This window comes from Ranitomeya imitator, chromosome 3, assembly GCF_032444005.1.
Source record: "Ranitomeya imitator isolate aRanImi1 chromosome 3, aRanImi1.pri, whole genome shotgun sequence".
NCBI lineage: Eukaryota > Metazoa > Chordata > Amphibia > Anura > Dendrobatidae > Ranitomeya > Ranitomeya imitator.
Window position 1 is genome coordinate 838206029 of NC_091284.1, and position 19654 is coordinate 838225682.

General features: G+C 49.4%; 2 protein-coding genes across 4 annotated transcripts in view; one reads left to right on the forward strand and one right to left on the reverse strand.

Annotated features, from left to right (window-relative positions):
• ART1 (ADP-ribosyltransferase 1) overlaps window positions 1-16957 on the forward strand; it is a 68907-nt gene extending 51950 nt beyond the window's left edge. The window contains exons 3-5 of the mRNA XM_069759566.1: window positions 8334-9084; window positions 9192-9230; window positions 16566-16957. Coding sequence (XP_069615667.1) covers window positions 8334-9084; window positions 9192-9230; window positions 16566-16663 — 888 coding nt within the window. The 3' untranslated portion in view covers window positions 16664-16957. The remainder of the gene's footprint in view (window positions 1-8333; window positions 9085-9191; window positions 9231-16565) is intronic.
• Window positions 16958-17181: 224 nt separating this feature from the next.
• Window positions 17182-19654, reverse strand: part of LOC138671411 (protein sel-1 homolog 3-like) — a 564245-nt gene continuing 561772 nt past the window's right edge. For 2 of the 3 annotated variants that reach the window (XM_069759569.1, XM_069759568.1), the window contains exon 23: window positions 17184-18455. In XM_069759569.1, coding sequence (XP_069615670.1) covers window positions 18354-18455 — 102 coding nt within the window. In that variant the 3' untranslated portion in view covers window positions 17184-18353. Of the gene's footprint in view, window positions 18456-19654 lie in introns of all 3 variants that reach the window. The other variant, XM_069759567.1, reaches the window with a different exon arrangement.

Consider the following 19654-nt stretch of genomic DNA (forward strand, 5'->3'; position numbering starts at 1 on the left):
CAATACAAGTCACAACTGGTACAGGAGGAGAGAGGACCCTGCCCGCGAGGGCTCACAATCTACAAGGAATGGGTGAGGATACAGGAGGAGAGAGGACCCTGCCCGCGAGGGCTCACAATCTACAAGGGATGGGTGAGGATACAGGAGGAGAGAGGACCCTGCCCGCGAGGGCTCACAATCTACAAGGGATGGATGAGGATACAGGAGGAGAGAGGACCCTGCCCGCGAGGGCTCACAATCTACAAGGGATGGGTGAGGATACAGGAGGAGAGAGGACCCTGCCCGCGAGGACTCACAATCTACAAGGGATGGGTGAGGATACAGGAGGAGAGGACCCTGCCCGCGAGGGCTCACAATCTACAAGGGATGGGTGAGGATACAGGAGGAGAGAGGACCCTGCCCGTGAGGGCTCACAATCTACAAGGGATGGGTGAGGATACAGGAGGAGAGAGGACCCTGCCCGTGAGGGCTCACAATCTACAAGGGATGGGTGAGGATACAGGAGGAGAGAGGACCCTGCCCGCGAGGACTCACAATCTACAAGGGATGGGTGAGGATACAGGAGGAGAGAGGACCCTGCCCGCGAGGGCTCACAATCTACAAGGGATGGGTGAGGATACAGGAGGAGAGAGGACCCTGCCCGCGAGGACTCACAATCTACAAGGGATGGGTGAGGATACAGGAGGAGAGAGGACCCTACCCGCGAGGGCTCACAATCTACAAGGGATGGGTGAGGATACAGGAGGAGAGAGGACCCTGCCTGCGAGGGCTCACAATCTACAAGGGATGGGTGAGAATATAGGAGGAGAGAGGACCCTGCCCACGGGGGCTCACAATCTACAAGGGATGGGTGAGGATACAGGAGGAGAGAGGACCCTGCCCGTGAGGGCTCACAATCTACAAGGGATGGGTGAGGATACAGGAGGAGAGAGGACCCTGCCCGCGAGGACTCACAATCTACAAGGGATGGGTGAGGATACAGGAGGAGAGAGGACCCTGCCCGCGAGGGCTCACAATCTACAAGGGATGGGTGAGGATACAGGAGGAGAGAGGACCCTGCCCGCGAGGACTCACAATCTACAAGGGATGGGTGAGGATACAGGAGGAGAGAGGACCCTACCCGCGAGGGCTCACAATCTACAAGGGATGGGTGAGGATACAGGAGGAGAGAGGACCCTGCCTGCGAGGGCTCACAATCTACAAGGGATGGGTGAGAATACAGGAGGAGAGAGGACCCTGCCCACGGGGGCTCACAATCTACAAGGGATGGGTGAGGATACAGGAGGAGAGAGGACCCTGCCCGCGAGGGCTCACAATCTACAAGGGATGGGTGAGGATACAGGAGGAGAGAGGACCCTGCCCGCGAGGGCTCACAATCTACAAGGGATGGGTGAGGATACAGGAGGAGAGAGGACCCTGCCCACGGGGGCTCACAATCTACAAGGGATGGGTGAGGATACAGGAGGAGAGAGGACCCTGCCCACGGGGGCTCACAATCTACAAGGGATGGGTGAGGATACAGGAGGAGAGAGGACCCTGCCCGCGAGGGCTCACAATCTACAAGGGATGGGTGAGGATACAGGAGGAGAGAGGACCCTGCCCACGGGGGCTCACAATCTACAAGGGATGGGTGAGGATACAGGAGGAGAGAGGACCCTGCCCGCGAGGGCTCACAATCTACAAGGGATGGGTGAGGATACAGGAGGAGAGAGGACCCTGCCCGCGAGGGCTCACAATCTACAAGGGATGGGTGAGGATACAGGAGGAGAGAGGACCCTGCCCGCGAGGGCTCACAATCTACAAGGGATGGGTGAGGATACAGGAGGAGAGAGGACCCTGCCCGCGAGGGCTCACAATCTACAAGGGATGGGTGAGGATACAGGAGGAGAGAGGACCCTGCCCGCGAGGGCTCACAATCTACAAGGGATGGTGAGGATACAGGAGGAGAGAGGACCCTGCCTGCGAGGGCTCACAGTCTACAAGGGATGGGTGAGAATACAGTAGGTGAGGGTAGAGATGGTCATGCAGCGGTTTGGTCGATCGGTGGTAACTGCAGGTTGTAGGCTTGTCTGAAGAGGTGGGTCTTCAGGTTCTTTTTGAAGGTTTCGATGGTAGGCGAGAGTCTGATGTGTTGTGGTAGAGGGTTCCAGAGTAGGGGTGATGTGCGAGAGAAATCTTGTATACGATTGTGGGAAGAGGAGATAAGAGGGGAGTAGAGAAGGAGATCTTGTGAGGATCGGAGGTTGCGTGTAGGTAAGTACCGGGAGACGAGGTCACAGATGTATGGAGGAGACAGGTTGTGGATGGCTTTGTACGTCATGGTTAGGGTTTTGTACTGGAGTCTCTGGGTAATGGGGAGCCAGTGAAGGGATTGACAGAGGGGAGAGGCCGGGGAATAGCGGGGGACAGGTAGATTAGTCGGGCAGCAGAGTTTAGAATAGATTGGAGGGGTGCGAGAGTGTTAGAGGGGAGGCCACAGAGCAGGAGGTTGCAGTAGTCGAGGCGAGAGATGATGAGGGCATGGACTAGGGTTTTTGCAGATTCTTGGTTGAGGAATGAACGGATTCGTGAAATATTTTTGAGTTGCAGTCGGCAGGAAGTGGAAAGGGCTTGGATATGTGGTTTGAAGGAGAGATCAGTGTCAAGGATTACCCCGAGGCAGCGAGCTTGTGGGACTGGGGAGAGTGGGCAGCCATTTACTGTAATGGATAAATTCGTTGGGGGGGTCGCGTGAGATGGGGGAAAGATGATGAATTCTGTTTTGTCCATGTTAAGTTTCAGAAATCTAGCGGAGAAGAAGGATGAAATAGTGGACAGACATTGAGGGATTCTGATACCTCCCGCAATCCCTAAACCTATTAAACACACTAGAAATAGCCGTGGATTGCACCTAACGCTCCCTATGCAACTCGGCACAGCCTAAGAAACTAGCTATATTGTCACTGACTCCTTTATTTGATAAGGTTTTGACAATGGTCATGTATACTTGTCACTTAAACCATTTAACCCCTTCATGACCTTGGGATTTTTCGTTTTTCCGTGTTCGTTTTTCACTCCCCTCCTTCCCAGAGCGATAATTTTTTTATTTTTCTGTCAATTTGGCCATGTGAGGGCTTATTTTTTGCGGGACGAGTAGTACTTTTGAACGACATCATTGGTTTTAGCATGTCGTGTACTAGAAAACGGGAAAAAAATTCCAAGTGAGGTGAAATTGCAAAAAAAGTGCAATCCCACATTGGTTTTTTGTTTGGCTTTTTTGCTAGGTTCACTAAATGCTAAAACTGACCTGCCATTATGATTCTCCAGGTCAGTACGAGTTCATAGACACCAAACATGACTAGGTTATTTTTTATCTAAGTGGTGAAAAAAAGATCCAAACTTTGCTAAAAAAAAAAAAAAATTGCGCCATTTTCCGATACTCGTAGCGTCTCCATTTTTCGTGATCTGGGGTCGGTTGAGGGCTTATTTTTTGCGTGCCGAGATGACGTTTTTAGTGATAGCATTGAATGCAATGTCGCGGCGACCAAAAAAACGTAATTCTGGCGTTTTGAATTTTTTTCCCGCTATGCTGTTTAGCGATCAGGTTAATGCTTTTTTTTGGTTGATAGATCGGGCGATTCTGAGCGCGGCGATATCAAATATGCGTAGATTTTATATTTTTTTTATTGATTTATTTTGATTGGGGCGAAAGGGGGGTGATTTAAACTTTTATATTTTTTTTATTTTTTGAACATTTTTTTCAACTTTTTTTTTTAACTTTTGCCATGCTTCAATAGCCTCCATGGGAGGCTAGACGCTGGCACAGCACGATCGGCTCTGCTACATAGCAGCGATCTGCTGATCGCTGCTATATAGCAGAAATGGAGGTGTGCTGTGAGCGCCGACCACAGGGTGGCGCTCACAGCCACCGGTGATCAGTAACCATAGAGGTCTCTAGGACCTCTATGGTTACAATGGAGACGCATCGCCGACCCCCGATCATGTGACGGGGGTCGGCGATGACGTCATTTCCGGCCGCCCGGCCGGATGCGGTAGTTAAATGCCGCTGTCTGCATTTGACAGCGGCATTTAACTAGTTAATAGGTGCAGGCAGATCGCGATTCTGCTCGCGCCTATTACGGGCACATGTCAGCTGTTCAAAACAGCTGACATGTCCCGGCTTTGATGCGGGCTCACCGCCGGAGCCCTGCATCAAAGCAGGGGATCTGACCTCGGACGTACTATCCCGTCCAAGGTCAGAAAGGGGTTAACATCCATAGGTTACTTTACTACAGGCTTAAACTGGACAAGATTGGTCTTGGGTAAATCTGACCCATACCATCATTATCCTCTGTACCACCGCCTTACAAAAAACACCATCAGAGGTTTATAGCAGCATAAGAGAGGTATATACAAAACATGTGACCAGCAAAAAGGGACGTCTAAAGTGGAAGAAGTTTTTTTCTGAAGGAGGATAGAAGGCAATGTACAGAACTTGGCATTTCGGGATGATTTGCTGCAGGATGTACAGTTACTATTTCACCTCAGCGATCCCATTCCTAATCAAGACGGTACAGGCCCCTTCACCAGTTTGAGAAATTAGAGTTCTAAGATGCCCCCTCCCATGGGCGACCTTGGATCCATTGATATTTTCTTGAATTTAGTCACAGAGGAGATTGTGAATTTGCCAGAAAATAAGAGGAGAGGGCGTTTTAATCTGTCCAGAGGCGAGATGGCATGTTTATGTAGTCTCGAAAAAGATCACAGTATCACAATAAAACCCTGTGATAAAGGGGGGAATGTGGTAATTATGGATACCACAGATTACCGTTCCATGTGCATCTCCCTTTTGGACAGGAAAGACGAATACAGAGTTTTGAGTGGCAACCCCACAGCGACTTTTTTTGACAGAATTAAGAACCATCATCGAGCGAGGTTTTGAGGATGGGGTTGTGGGGAAGGATGAAAGAGACTTTCTCATACCCAAAAATCCAGTCATCCCCACTTTTTACTGCCTCCCTAAAGTACATAAAGGGGTTACCCCCCTTAAAGGGAGACCTATAGTCTCTGACAATAACAGATTTGGGCAATATGTGGATCAAATTCTTAAACCTTTTGTGAATGCTTTAAACTCCTATGTACGGGACACCACCGACCTTTTGGGCAAATTAGACGGGATTTTTTTTGGAGGAAGATATGATACTGGCTAGTATAGACGTGGAAGTGTTATACTCCTCCATCCCACACGATAAGGGTCTACTGGCAGTGAACCATTACCTCAGTACCAGGGGCACACAATATGACAGACATAACAAGTTTGTTTTAGAAGCCCTTGAATTCTGTCTCACCAGGAATGTTTTTTTTATTTGACCACAAGTACTTCCACCAGCTCAGGGGCACCGCGATGGGCATCCCTTGTGCGCCCTCGTACGCAAATCTGCTCCTGGGCTGGTGGGAGGAAAGAGTGGTCTTTGGAGATGGCGCCTCTGCTCTAGATGAAAGGATTGTACTATGGTTAAGGTACATCGATGATGTGCTGGTCATCTGGAGAGGGAGCACCTGTGAATTTGGCAGTTTTGTAGAGAGGCTAAATGTTAACAACTTAGGCCTACATTTTACATACGAGGCCAGTACAGAAAAGCTAGCATTCCTGGATATCCACATAGAAAAAGAGAATTATGGGGCCATTTCCACTAAGACCCACAGAAAAAGCACAGCCACTAATTCTCTTCTTTGATGGGAAAGTAACCATCCGGTCCCTTTGAAGAGAGGGATCCCCAAAGGCCAATACCTAAGAATTCGAAGGAACTGCTCAAGCCAAAATGCTTTTCAAGAACAAGCCAATGATCTTTGTGGCAGATTTCTTGATAGGGGCTATCCCGAGGGAGTTTTGAAAAAGGCCTATAGAGAAACTGTAAAGAGAGATAGGAAGGACCTATTGACACCTAAACCACAGTCAGAGAACGACACGACTATCAGGTTTATCACCAGGTACTGTAATGGGGCAAATAACATCAGGGATATCCTCCAAAAGCATTGGCCGATTCTGTTAATGGATAGAGAAATCAAAGGGCATGTTTCCCCTTACCCCCAAACCACATACAAGAGAGGTAGATCCCTCAAAGACAAATTGGTTCACAGCCATTATGACCCAAAAGGCAACTCAAATCCACGCATAGATAACACCAAAGGCTGTTTTAAATGTGGAAACTGCAAGGCCTGTGCCTCGATATTAACAACAAAGGAATTTTCAAGTAATGTAACAAGTAGATCTTATTCCATACGACATTTTATTAATTGTCGCACGAAAGGCGTTGTCTACAAAGCAAACTGTGAGTGTGGTTTGGAGTATGTGGGGAAAACCAAAAGGGAATTTCGGAAGAGAGTGGGGGAGCACCTCCGAGACATCGCTAATGGAAGAGAAACTCCGGTGGCAACCCACATGAATTCCTTTCATCAGGGCAATCCGAAAAAAAATCACTTTTGTGGGGATAGATAGAATTTTGCCACCCGTTAGAGGAGGGGACTGGGATAAATTGATCGTTCAAAAAGAAAGTAGATGGATCTTTTGTCTTAAAACAGTCCAACCATTGGGACTGAACGAATTACCCCCCCCCCCCTACCCTTATACCTATACCCTTTTTTCAAACACATGTTATAGGGTTATTTAGGGAGGGAGAGCCACCGACGAGTGGGGGCGCCAAGGCGTGAGGTTTTTAGGGTGCCAACCCCCGCGTTGGGCAGGTGTCCAGTCATTGCAACATATTTCTAGGCACATATTTCTTACTTGTCCCCTATTACTAATAATCAAAATGCTGGGATACATCCCCTTACATGTTCATTTTGTTGTGTTTTTCCTCCCTAACTGTCCTAGTATAGGGTTTATAGGGACAGGTATATAGGGCTAGCCGCCGTTGAGTGGGGGCGCCATATGCGCAGGGTTCTTTCTAGGGTGCCAACCTCCGCGTTAGGTAGGATTCAGGAGTGTAGGTCTTTTCCAGTAAAAAGGGTGTAATAGGGAGCCTTCTTTCATTCCCTTTTGTGTGTCGAAATCCCATAGGTTGGTGGTGTCCGGTACTTCATTTTTTAATACTTTAATTCTTAATTTTTCCATTTTGGTACGCCTATATCACATTTGGGTCTCCATATATCTCTCCTCCTCATCGCTCAGGAGGGTGTCATATTCGGTTCATAGTATGTCTATCTTGATGCATCATACTTGCCTCAGCGAGCCAAGCCTACGTTGTTCATGGTAGTAACCAGAGTAACACTGTACCATATTAGGGGTGGATGGGACCGATGTAAAGATAGTGGTTCCATCCGTTCATGCACTGTGCCCGTTGTACATGCCCACTATACACATTGGTGCATTACTAGAGAGGCACTTAATGCATGTGTCATAGACTGTATAAAGGTCTTGCTTAATTGACATGCAGGTATGGAGCGTACATTAATCCGGTGCCAAGCGGCGCATGATAATGAAGTGGAGCGCTTGCGTTCCATCTCCATGACACTCTGCGTCCCACAGCTTGTACGTGGGCTCCGATATACCGGAAATGCGTCGCGCAGCACAGGAGACGCGTCACACGCTGGGGGCGGAGCCTCAAAGGCGCGCCTCCGTCAGTGCTTTTAAATCACAGATGGGGTAAGTTCTGTAAGCGGCAGTCTTTACTCCCCTGATGAGTCCCACTAGGACGAAACGCGTCGGGAGACGCTACACATGAATGAGAGGCAGGCTCACCCTTTTTGAGAGATACGTTAACTCTCTCCAATTGTGGGTGAGATCGATGCATTACATGATTGCTCCTAGTTGCAAAGTTTGCATACATTGATGCCCGAAGGTAACAGGGGTTGGAGCAATAAAATGGTGACCACACTGTTGTGCCCACTGAGGGACGCTCTTGATATATGTTCACGAGGTAGCATGGTCCCGTAATAAGTGCAATACAGTGATAGTTCCTTTTTGCTGGTCACTTTTTGTATATACCTCTCTTATGCTGCTATAAACCTCTGATGGTGTTTTTTGTAAGGCGGTGGTACAGAGGATAATAATGGTATGGGTCACTAGAGCACTAGGGTCTATCCTTCCCCTGGTCCTTTATGTATGTTATGTTATTTGTGGTAGTATTTTTTATCCATATACCTAATAGGGGATTTACTAACATGCAATCCCTGCATGCGTTTAGGTTGTCTAACAGCCACAAATCACGCAGCTGCCGCGACAAGCATAATCTATGAACACGCCCAAGATACTCGGAGAACACCCGAGCATGCACGCTCGCTCATCACTAGTGGTTATCTTATGAGTATATAATACCTATACGATTACTCTTGGCGGTATCTTTACACCTCAGGTTGACAGTCACCGGGTGTCCAGTAGAAGCGTTTTTTCTACTAAGGAATCTATTCTTGATATGGCTCCCATGTCATTTGATGACCAGTATAGAGGATGTAGTGACGAAATGGAGGAGGAGATCCCTCAACTATTCCAAGCGGAGTACTCTTCCAATAAGGAGTTTGCAGATGCTTGGGACACCGCCACTTTTAAGTGGCAGCAGGAGAAGAAGGAGAAGCGATACTCAAGTTTGCCGACGGGCTTTAAGGATGAGTACGCCATTGCCCTGTTCGCTTACACCATAAATGGTCCTCTGCACAAGGTCTTCAATGAGGCCGTGCGAGAGGCCGGACAGTCCAAGCAGTATTACCTGAGGAACTTCAACTTTAAGGTTCTCCACTATTATCTGACTAAAGCGCTGCAGGTCTTGGATGGCGTTGAGACCCCGGCTTGTCACAGAGTCTTTAGAGGGATAAGAGGGATCAAGTTCACGTCCGAGTATCGGAAACCAATCCGGTTTGGACAATTCACATCTTCATCTAAGAATGACCAGAATGCTTTGCAGTTTGGAGAAGACACTTTCTTCACCATCCAGACCTGCTATGGTGTCAACATCAAGAACTTCTCCTTCTTCCCAGGGGAGGATGAAGTCCTTATTCCTCCTTTCGAAAAGTTCAAGGTGACTAATTTTACTCGGGAAGGAGAGAGGAATGTGATAAGTCTGCAGTCCTTGGAGAAGTCCAGTGTTTTCAACTGCGAACTGGTAAAAAGTGAGTGGAGGTCCTATGATTCCTGAGATAATGACGTATGACAGATAACACTGGCCACTGTATATCGAATATGTCATCCATATTAATGATATTCTTTTTGTTCACAGACAGAAGATGTAAATCTGCCTGGTGTCCTTTTAATGCAGGTAATTACCAAGAATCCTCATGATGTTGTGGCTTCTTTTTATAACGATAGATTCAGCACGCAGACAGATTCTTTGTAAGGAGGAGGAAGGCTTCAAAGCAGCCACTGGAGAAAAAGAGAAGTAGTAGAGGGAGGAGGAAGAACAGTAGGAAGGCCCAGAGCAGTGGTGGAGAGAGGAGAAGGAAAAGACACAAGAGCAGGAAGGCCCAGAGCAGTGGTGGAAAAAGAAGAAAGAATAGGAAAAGACACGAGCAGTAGTAGAGGGAGGTGGAAGAAGAGCAGGAAGGCCCAGAGCAGTGGTGGAGAGAGGAGAATGAATAGGAAAAGACACAAGAGAGGAGAAGGAAAAGACACAAGAGCAGTAGTAGAGGGAGGAGGAAGAACAGTAGGAAGGCCCAGAGCAGTGGTGGAGAGAGAAGAAGGAAAAGACACAAGAGCAGGAAGGCCCAGAGCAGTGGTGGAGAGAAGAGAAGGAAAAGACACAAGAGCAGGAAGGCCCAGAGCAGTGGTGGAAAAAGAAGAAAGAATAGGAAAAGACACGAGCAGTAGTAGAGGGAGGTGGAAGAAGAGCAGGAAGGCCCAGAGCAGTGGTGGAGAGAGGAGAATGAATAGGAAAAGACACAAGAGAGGAGAAGGAAAAGACACAAGAGCAGTAGTAGAGGGAGGAGGAAGAACAGTAGGAAGGCCCAGAGCAGTGGTGGAGAGAGAAGAAGGAAAAGACACAAGAGCAGGAAGGCCCAGAGCAGTGGTGGAAAAAGAAGAAAGAATAGGAAAAGACACGAGCAGTAGTAGAGGGAGGTGGAAGAAGAGCAGGAAGGCCCAGAGCAGTGGTGGAGAGAGAAGAAAGATTAGGAAAAGACACAAGAGCAGTAGTAGAGGGAGGAGGAAGAACAGTAGGAAGGCCCAGAGCAGTGGTGGAGAGAGGAGAAGATAAAGACACAAGAGCAGTAGTAGAGGGAGGAGGAAGAAGAGCAGGAAGGCCCAGAGCAGTGGTGGAGAGAGAAGTAGGAAAAGACACAAGAGCAGTAGTAGAGGGAGGAGGAAGAAGAGCAGGAAGGCCCAGAGCAGTGGTGGAGAGAGAAGAATAGGAAAAGACACAAGAGCAGTAGTAGAGGGAGGAGGAAGAACAGTAGGAAGGCCCAGAGCAGTGGTGGAGAGAGAAGAAGGAAAAGACACACGAGCAGTAGTAGAGGGAGGAGGAAGAACAGCAGGAAGGCCCAGAGCAGTGGTGGAGAGAGGAGAAGGAAAAGACACAAGAGCAGGAAGGCCCAGAGCAGTGGTGGAAAAAGAAGAAAGAATAGGAAAAGACACAAGCAGTAGTAGAGGGAGGAGGAAGAAGAGCAGGAAGGCCCAGAGCAGTGGTGGAGAAAGGACAGTGAAAATGTAAATACACAAGAGCAGTAGTGGAGGGAGGTGGAAGAAGAGCAGGAAGGTCCAGAGCAGTGGTGGAGAGAGGAGAAGTAAAAGACACAAGAGCAGTAGTAGAGGGAGGAGGAAGAACAGTAGGAAGGCCCAGAGCAGTGGTGGAGAGAGAAGGAAAAGACACAAGAGCAGTAGTAGAGGGAGGAGGAAGAAGAGCAGGAAGGCCCAGAGCAGTGGTGGAGAGGAGAATGAAAAGGAAAAGACACAAGAGCAGTAGTAGTAGAGGGAGGAGGAAGAAAAGCAGGAAGGCCCAGAGCAGTGGTGGAGAGAGAAGAAAGAATAGGAAAAGACACAAGAGCAGTAGTAGAGGGGGGAGGAAGAAAAGTAGGAAGGCCCAGAGCAGTGGTGGAGAGAGGAGAAGGAAAAGACACAAGAGCAGTAGTAGAGGGAGGAGGAAGAAGAGCAGGAAGGCCCAGAGCAGTGGTGGAGAGGAGAATGAAAAGGAAAAGACACAAGAGCAGTAGTAGAGGGAGGAGGAAGAAGAGCAGGAAGGCCCAGAGCAGTGGTGGAGAGAGGAGAATGAATAGGAAAAGACACAAAAGCAGTAGTAGAGGGAGGAGGAAGACGAGAAGGCCCAGAGAAGGAAGAGAAGAAAGAAATACCTTTTTGATTCTAGAGATAGGAGGAAGAACAGAATGTCCCAGGCCAGAAAAAAGTAAGAGGAGGAGATCGAAAAAGAAAGCCATGTGTAGTAGTAGAGAGAAGAGGAAGAAATAATGCCAGGAGGAAGATAAAGGGAGAAAGGTAAAAGTGGGAGGAGGTAGAAGAAGAGGAGGAACAGGAGGAGAACGAAGCCCATAGGGTAGCAGAACAGAGAGGAAGATAAAGAAGCATTAGAGGAGAGAGAAGAAAAGGTAAAGACCCCAGAGCAATGCAAAAGTTAAGGGGGAAGAGGAGAAAGAGGAAAAAACCCAGAGCAAATGTTGAGAGAGGAGAAAGAAGAAGAGGAGCCCCAGAGCAGCATTTTACGGAGGAGAAGAATGAGGAAGATTAAGAAGCCTCTAGGGTAGTAGTAGGGAAATAGGAGGAAAATAAAATGAAGAGTAAATAGCCCCAGGTCAGTGGTAGGAGAAGAAAAAGGAAGGATCCCCGAATAATGGTAAAGTAGGGAGGAAGGTCCCAGGACAGCATACTTGGTAGGAGGAAGAAGCGGAGAAGAAAGCCCAAAGGGCAACAGAAGGTGGAGGAGCATTAAGAGATAGAGGAAGGGCACAATGCAGTAATAAGGGGAGGAGGAAGAGGAGGAAAAAGGCCCTAAAGTAGTAGGAGAGCGAAGAGGAATAGGAAATGGACAGAGCAGTAATAGAGGAAGGTGGAAAAAGAGAAGGAAGAACCTTGTGTAGAAGAACAAGAGAATTAGGGAGGGCCCAGGGCAGACGTAAAGATAACAGGAAGAAGAGAGGAAGAAAGGGAGAAGGAGGAATGCCTGAGGGCAGTAATAGAGGCAGGATTGTAAGTAATATCCCTAGAACAGAAGTAAAGGGAGTAGAGGTAAAAATAAGAGGAAATGGCTCCACAGCAGTAGTGGGGAAAGAAAGATGAATAAAATAGTTAAAGGAAGAGGCCCTGAGCAGTATTAGAGGGAAGAAAAGGAAAAGAAAAAGGAGAAGGAAGCCCCTAGAGCAGTAGAAAATGCATGTCATGATGGAAGAAGAATATGGGGAAGGCTCCTGAGCTGTAATGATGGAAGAGAAGGAAGCACCTAGGTCAGAAGTGTGGGGAGGATCAAGAAGAGTAGGATGAAGTTTCCAATGCTGTGGAAGGTGAAGGACAAAGAAGAGTAGAAGGAGAAAGGCGGAAGAGCAGTAGTCGAGGAAAAAAGAGGAGGAAATTGAAGACTCCAGATCAGCCAAGCGCAATATCAGTGGAGGAAAAGTAGAAGGAGGAAGGCCCCAGAGCAGTGGTAAGAGGAGGAGGAAGGCCAGAGAGCAGTGGTAAGAGGAGGAAGGGCCCAAAGCAGTGGTAAGATGAGGAAGGCCCCAGAGCAGTGGTAGGAGGAGGAAGGCCCCAGAGAAGTAGTAAGAGGAGGAGGAAGGCCCCCAAGCAGTTGTAAGAGGAGGAAGGCCCCAGAGCAGTGGTAAGAGGAGGAAGGCCCCAGAGAAGTAGTAAGAGCAGGAGGAAGGCCCCAGAGCAGTGGTAAGAGGAGGAGAAAGGCCACAGAGCAGTGGTAAGAGGAGGAAGGCCCCAGAGCAGTGGTAAGAGGAGGAGGAAGGCCCCAGAGCAGTAGTAAGAGGAGGAAGGCCCCAAAGCTGTGGTAAGATGAGGAAGGCCCCAGAGCAGTGGTAGGAGGAGGAAGGCCCCAGAGAAGTAGTAAGAGGAGGAGGAAGGCCCCCAAGCAGTTGTAAGAGGAGGAAGGCCCCAGAGCAGTGGTAAGAGGAGGAAGGCCACAGAGCAGTGGTAAGAGGAGGAGGAAGGCTCCAAACCAGTGGTAAGAGGAGGAGAAAGGCCCCAGAGCAGTGGTAAGAGGAGGAGGAAGGCCCCAGAGCAGTGGTGAGAGGAGGAGGAAGGCCCCAGAGCAGTGGTAAGAGGAGGAGGAAGGCCCCAGAGCAGTGGTAAGAGGAGGAGGAAGGCCCCAGAGCAGTGGTAAGAGGAAGAAGGCCCCCGAGCAGTGATAAGAGGAGGAAGGCCCCAGAGCAGTGGTGAGAGGAGGAGGAAGGCCCCAGAGCAGTAGTAACAGGAGGAGGAAGAAGGCCCCAGAGCAGTGGTAAGAGGAGGAGGAAGGCCCCAGAGCAGTGGTAAGAGGAAGAAGGCCCCCGAGCAGTGATAAGAGGAGGAAGGCCCCAGAGCAGTGGTGAGAGGAGGAGGAAGGCCCCAGAGCAGTAGTAAGAGGAGGAAGGCCCCAGAGCAGTAGTAAGAGGAGGAAGGCCCCAGAGCAGTGGTAAGAGGAGGAAGGCCCTAGAGCTGTGGTAAGAGGAGGAGGAAGGCCCCAGAGCAGTGGTAAGAGGAGGAGGAAGGCCCCAGAGCAGTAGTAAGTGGAGGAGGAAGGCCACAGAGCAGTGGTAAGAGGAGGAAGAAGGCCCCAGAGCAGTGGTAAGAGGAGGACCAAGGCCCCAGAGCAGTAGTAAGAGGAAGGCCCCAAAGCAGTGGTAAGAGGAGGAAGGCCCCAGAACAGTGGTAGGAGGAGGAAGGCCCCAGAGAAGTAGTAAGAGGAGGAGGAAGGCCCCTAAGCAGCTGTAAGAGGAGGAAGGCCCCAGAGCAGTGGTAAGAGGAGGAAGGCCCCAGAGCAGTGGTAAGAGGAGGAAGGCCCCAGAGCAGTGGTAAGAGGAGGAGGAAGGCCCCAGAGCAGTAGTAAGAGGAGGAAGGCCCCAGAGCAGTGGTAAGAGGAGGAAGGCCCCAGAGCAGTGGTAAGAGGAGGAAGGCCCCAGAGCAGTGGTAAGAGGAGGAGGAAGGCCCCAGAGCAGTGGTGAGAGGAGGAGGAAGGACCCAGAGCAGTGGCAAGAGGAGGAGGAAGGCCCCAGAGCAGTAGTAAGAGGAGGAAGGCCCCAGAGCAGTGGTAAGAGGAGGAGGAAGGCCCCAGAGCAGTGGTAAGAGGAAGAAGGCCCCCGAGCAGTGATAAGAGGAGGAAGGCCCCAGAGCAGTGGTGAGAGGAGGAGGAAGGCCCCAGAGCAGTAGTAAGAGGAGGAAGGCCCCAGAGCAGTAGTAAGAGGAGGAAGGCCCCAGAGCAGTGGTAAGAGGAGGAAGGCCCCAGAGCAGTGGTAAGAGGAGGAGGAAGGCCCCAGAGCAGTGGTGAGAGGAGGAGGAAGGACCCAGAGCAGTGGCAAGAGGAGGAGGAAGGCCCCAGAGCAGTAGTAAGAGGAGGAAGGCCCCAGAGCAGTGGTAAGAGGAGGAGGAAGGCCCCAGAGCAGTGGTAAGAGGAAGAAGGCCCCCGAGCAGTGATAAGAGGAGGAAGGCCCCAGAGCAGTGGTGAGAGGAGGAGGAAGGCCCCAGAGCAGTAGTAAGAGGAGGAAGGCCCCAGAGCAGTAGTAAGAGGAGGAAGGCCCCAGAGCAGTGGTAAGAGGAGGAAGGCCCTAGAGCTGTGGTAAGAGGAGGAGGAAGGCCCCAGAGCAGTGGTAAGAGGAGGAGGAAGGCCCCAGAGCAGTAGTAAGTGGAGGAGGAAGGCCACAGAGCAGTGGTAAGAGGAGGAAGAAGGCCCCAGAGCAGTGGTAAGAGGAGGACCAAGGCCCCAGAGCAGTAGTAAGAGGAAGGCCCCAAAGCAGTGGTAAGAGGAGGAAGGCCCCAGAACAGTGGTAGGAGGAGGAAGGCCCCAGAGAAGTAGTAAGAGGAGGAGGAAGGCCCCTAAGCAGCTGTAAGAGGAGGAAGGCCCCAGAGCAGTGGTAAGAGGAGGAAGGCCCCAGAGCAGTGGTAAGAGGAGGAAGGCCCCAGAGCAGTGGTAAGAGGAGGAGGAAGGCCCCAGAGCAGTAGTAAGAGGAGGAAGGCCCCAGAGCAGTGGTAAGAGGAGGAAGGCCCCAGAGCAGTGGTAAGAGGAGGAGGAAGGCACCAGAGCAGTAGTAAGAGGAGGAGGAAGGCCCCAGAGCAGTGGTAAGAGGAGGAGGAAGGCCCTAGAGCTGTGATAAGAGGAGGAGGAAGGCCCTAGAGCTGTGATAAGAGGAGGAAGGCCCCAGAGCAGTGGTAAGAGGAGGAGGAAGGCACCAGAGCAGTAGTAAGAGGAGGAGGAAGGCCCCAGAGCAGTGGTAAGAGGAGGAGGAAGGCCCTAGAGCTGTGATAAGAGGAGGAAGGCCCCAGAGCAGTGGTAAGAGGAGGAGGAAGGCACCAGAGCAGTAGTAAGAGGAGGAGGAAGGCCCCAGAGCAGTGGTAAGAGGAGGAGGAAGGCCCCAGAGCAGTAGTAAGAGGAGGAAGGCCCCAGAGCAGTAGTAAGAGGAGGAGGAAGGCCCCAGAGCAGTAGTAAGAGGAGGAAGGCCCCAGAGCAGTGGTAAGAGAAGGAAGGCCCCAGAGCAGTGGTAAGAGGAGGAAGGCCCCAGAACAGTAGTAAGAGGAGGAGGAAGGCCCCAGAGCAGTAGTAAGAGGAGGAAGGCCCCAGAGCAGTGGTAAGAGGAGGAAGGCCCCAGAGCAGTGGTAGGAGAAGGAGGAAGGCCCCAGAGCAGTGGTAAGAGGAGGAGGAAGGCCCCAGAGCAGTGGTAAGAGGAGGAAGGCCCCAGAACAGTAGTAAGTGGAGGAGGAAGGCCCCAGGGCAGTGGTAAGAGGAGGAGGAAGGCCCCAGAGCAGTAGTAAGAGGAGGAAGGCCCCAGAGCAGTGGTACGAGGAGGAGGAAGGCCCCAGAACAGTAGTAAGAGGAGGAAGGCCCCAGAGCAGTAGTAAGAGGAGGAAGGCCCCAGAGCAGTAGTAAGAGGAGGAGGAAGGCCCCAGAGCAGTGGTAAGAGGAGGAAGGCCCCAGAGCAGTGGTACGAGGAGGAGGAAGGCCCCAGAGCAGTGGTAAGAGGAGGAAGGCCCCAGAGCAGTGGTACGAGGAGGAGGAAGGCCCCAGAACAGTAGTAAGAGGAGGAAGGCCCCAAAGCAGTGGTAAGAGGAGGAGGAAGGCCCCAGAGCAGTGGTAAGAGGAGGAAGGCCCCAGAGCAGTGGTACGAGGAGGAGGAAGGCCCCAGAGCAGTGGTAAGAGGAGGAAGGCCCCAGAGCAGTGGTACGAGGAGGAGGAAGGCCCCAGAACAGTAGTAAGAGGAGGAAGGCCCCAGAGCAGTGGTAAGAGGAGGAAGGCCCCAGAGCAGTGGTAAGAGGAGGAAGGCCCCAGAGCAGTAGTAAGAGGAGGAGGAAGGCCCCAGAGCAGTAGTAAGAGGAGGAGGAAGGCCCCAGAGCAGTGGTAGGAGGAGGGATATAAGTCACGCATTGACCAGTGTTTTGTCCGATGGCTGTAATCCTCATAATAGCTGACACCACGTGTATCTAGGGTAGATGTCCTTATTATTTGATTGTAACCCTACAGCCTCCAGCTTTGGACCCAGTCTCCAGTCCTGTGCAGTAATTCTGATCAGTCAGATGCCTCTTCTAACACAAATACTGAGACAAGTCTTCTACCCGTGAACGAAGACCCCGACACTCCATCCAATAATAGGATGCGATATGGCTTCTTCTCAAGAACTCTGGGGGCAAATCTTCTGTGATACCGGACTTGCATTTATTCATGACAGGCAGCTGACATCGAGGGATATGCAAATTAGTCACTGTAATATTCAGATTGTTGTGGGGTTGTTTTTTCGGTTTTCTTCTTTTTGTCCTGTGGTAGTCATTGACATTTTTATGTGCCAAATTATTTAAAAAGTAGAACGTGGTTCATGAATTTTATGCAAAATCAAAAATACTCTGTTTTGGCTTTAACCTTTTTGCGTGCTTTTTACAAAAAGTCGCACATTCTGTTAAAATGGTAACTCATTTTTTTTAAAAGTTGCAAGTGACAAAAACATCTGGAAACCCAAAATTATGAACATAAAAAAGGGAACACATAAAATAGACTTAAAAAATGGCACAAGTTTAAAAAAAGGTAAAAAACACCAAAAACTAGAAAAAAAGGGATAAATGCAATAATGAATAGGACAATATGTGTAATAATTATGAGGAATGCTTTAATATGAAGGTTACATGTGTAATGGGCAGAGGATACGGTGTGATGCACAGACTGCTGCCTACTCCGGAGTTAGATGTGTTTCTGGATAATTCCCGCTGGTGCAAAGATCTGGTGGAGAGACATAATTCCGACGTGAAGTCCACACCCCATCAGTGACCCACAAATCTCTCAGTTTTATTATAATCTATTAGCATATGTCAGCTAAAGAAAAAAGTGCACATAGACTGAGAGTAGGAGCTATTACACTTTTTATATGTGGCTGTCCATTACCATATCTGCCCCAGGAGGGGCTGCACCCGGTGATGTCCTTCTTCCTCATATCCAATATTCAGTACACATAATACAATAAATATTTAGCCATCACATCTGGAACGTTAGATCCCATCATGTGTAAAAGCCAAGGCCCAGTGGACATCGGTACTAACACATCAAACAGTCCTAAAGTTACATCACTCTAGATGCTGAGGAGCTTGTGAAGGTTAAACTCATCACGCGGGCAGCTGGAGGTTCACATGAAGGTTTGGGCTTCTCACATGGACAGCCAGCTGAGGTTCTCAATATAATTGGGGAGCCTCATTAAAACCAAGAGGTTCTTGTGAAGATCAATACTTCTCGTGGATATGTGGAAGTTCTCATGAAGATTGGGGCTCTTTTTGGACAGCTGGTAGGTCTTTTAAAGGTTGGGGATACTCATGGATAGTTGGAGGTTCTCGTGCAGATATGACTCCTTATGGAAAGTTGGAGGTTCTCAGGAGGGTTGGGGCTCCTCTTGGACACCTAGCAATCTTTGTAAAGGACAAGACACCTTATATGGATTGATGGAGATTCTAGTGAAAGTCAGGGAACTTTATTGACAGATAGAGGTTCTAATGTAGGTTGAGACTTTTCATAGAGAGTTAGAAGTTCTTGGGAAAGTGAGGGCTCCTTATGGACAGCTGGAGGATCTCACAAAGGACAGGGATCCTCACATGGTCAGCTAAAGATTTTTGTGAAGGTCAGGGCTCTTCATGTACAGCTGGAAGTTTTTCATGGACATCTAGGAGTTCTTGTTAACATCAGGGGGGCTCCTCATGAGCAGCTGGTGGTTCTAGAGAAAGTCACGGGAACCTCATACAGAGAGCTGGAAGTTCTTTCGAATGTTGGGGCTCCTCACACAGACAGCTGGAGGTTTTGAGCCACATTCCGTATTCTTCCAAAAATGGTCATTAAACTTAGAGCAGTGACAATAGCAATGGCAGCTGCACTGGAGCACTGCAACACAAACAGCGGAGAATGGGTGAATGTAGTGAGGTTAGTTTTATGAGGCTGTTAGGAGGGAGAACAGGATGGCATAGTCAATGGGTTGTGACCATCATAGTGGGAGTGGTAGGGAAGAGTCAGACAGCCGTATAACTCGGATTAGGATCATAATGCATTGCTGGGTCTTGCCGTCAGCTCTCCTCTCCTGACCCAAACATGACAGCTGTATAGAAATTCATACTGTCACGCTCGGGTCAGGACAGCTGATGGCCAGTGTGAGCATCGTGATGCAATCCTGGTCTGAGTCATATTGCCGTCTGACTCTTCCCTTTATAGGGGATTAATTCACACACATAGGATGGGTGGGAAAACATTTGGCCTCTCTCCACCTTCCGTCATGTAGACAGTCATGTCTGATAGCAATTTCCCAAAGAATCGGGCACCATGAAGTCCAACATTTCCAATCCTCATTTCCCCAAGATTTACCATTAAGTGACCCTCTGGAGACCTTAGACCCAAGATTGTAAGAGGATCCAATGGAAATCAACAGAATCCATAACATTGCTTAATAATGATAAATGTTGAAAAGTTCTAGAATATATCTAAATTGACCCCCATCACCAGGCACCATAACCTAAACCACTGGCAAAAAGGATCACACTCCACCTCCTTGATACTGGAGATTATAACCTCTCCACCCCAATGGATACCACAGACTGTAATCTCTTGTGTCTAGTGTGTCCATAGATCTTCTATCCACCCACTGGATACGAGGGATAATACAATTCACTACTTTCCATTCATTGGCTGCAGGAAATGGCAACCTATCCATGACTTTCCACGACATGGACACTGGAGATTATAACAATATGCTCACTCACTGGACACCTAAGAACATAACCAAGAAGCCATCATTCTCCACACACTGAACCGTAGAAAATATAAACAACAAAACAACCACTCTGCCCACCGGAGGAAAGTAGTCTTATATTCACTCATTGGTACCAGTGAACTTAACCGAGAAGCCACCACTGGACCCTAGATATTATAGCCTCTATCCAATCACTAAACCCCAGAGATTAGAACTTCCATCCACTATTGAATATTTAAGATTAAAACCTTTTGTTCACCAAGTAGACACGAGAGACCATAACCATGAAGCCACCTACCTCCACCCACTGGAAACATGAAGATACAAATAATAAACCACC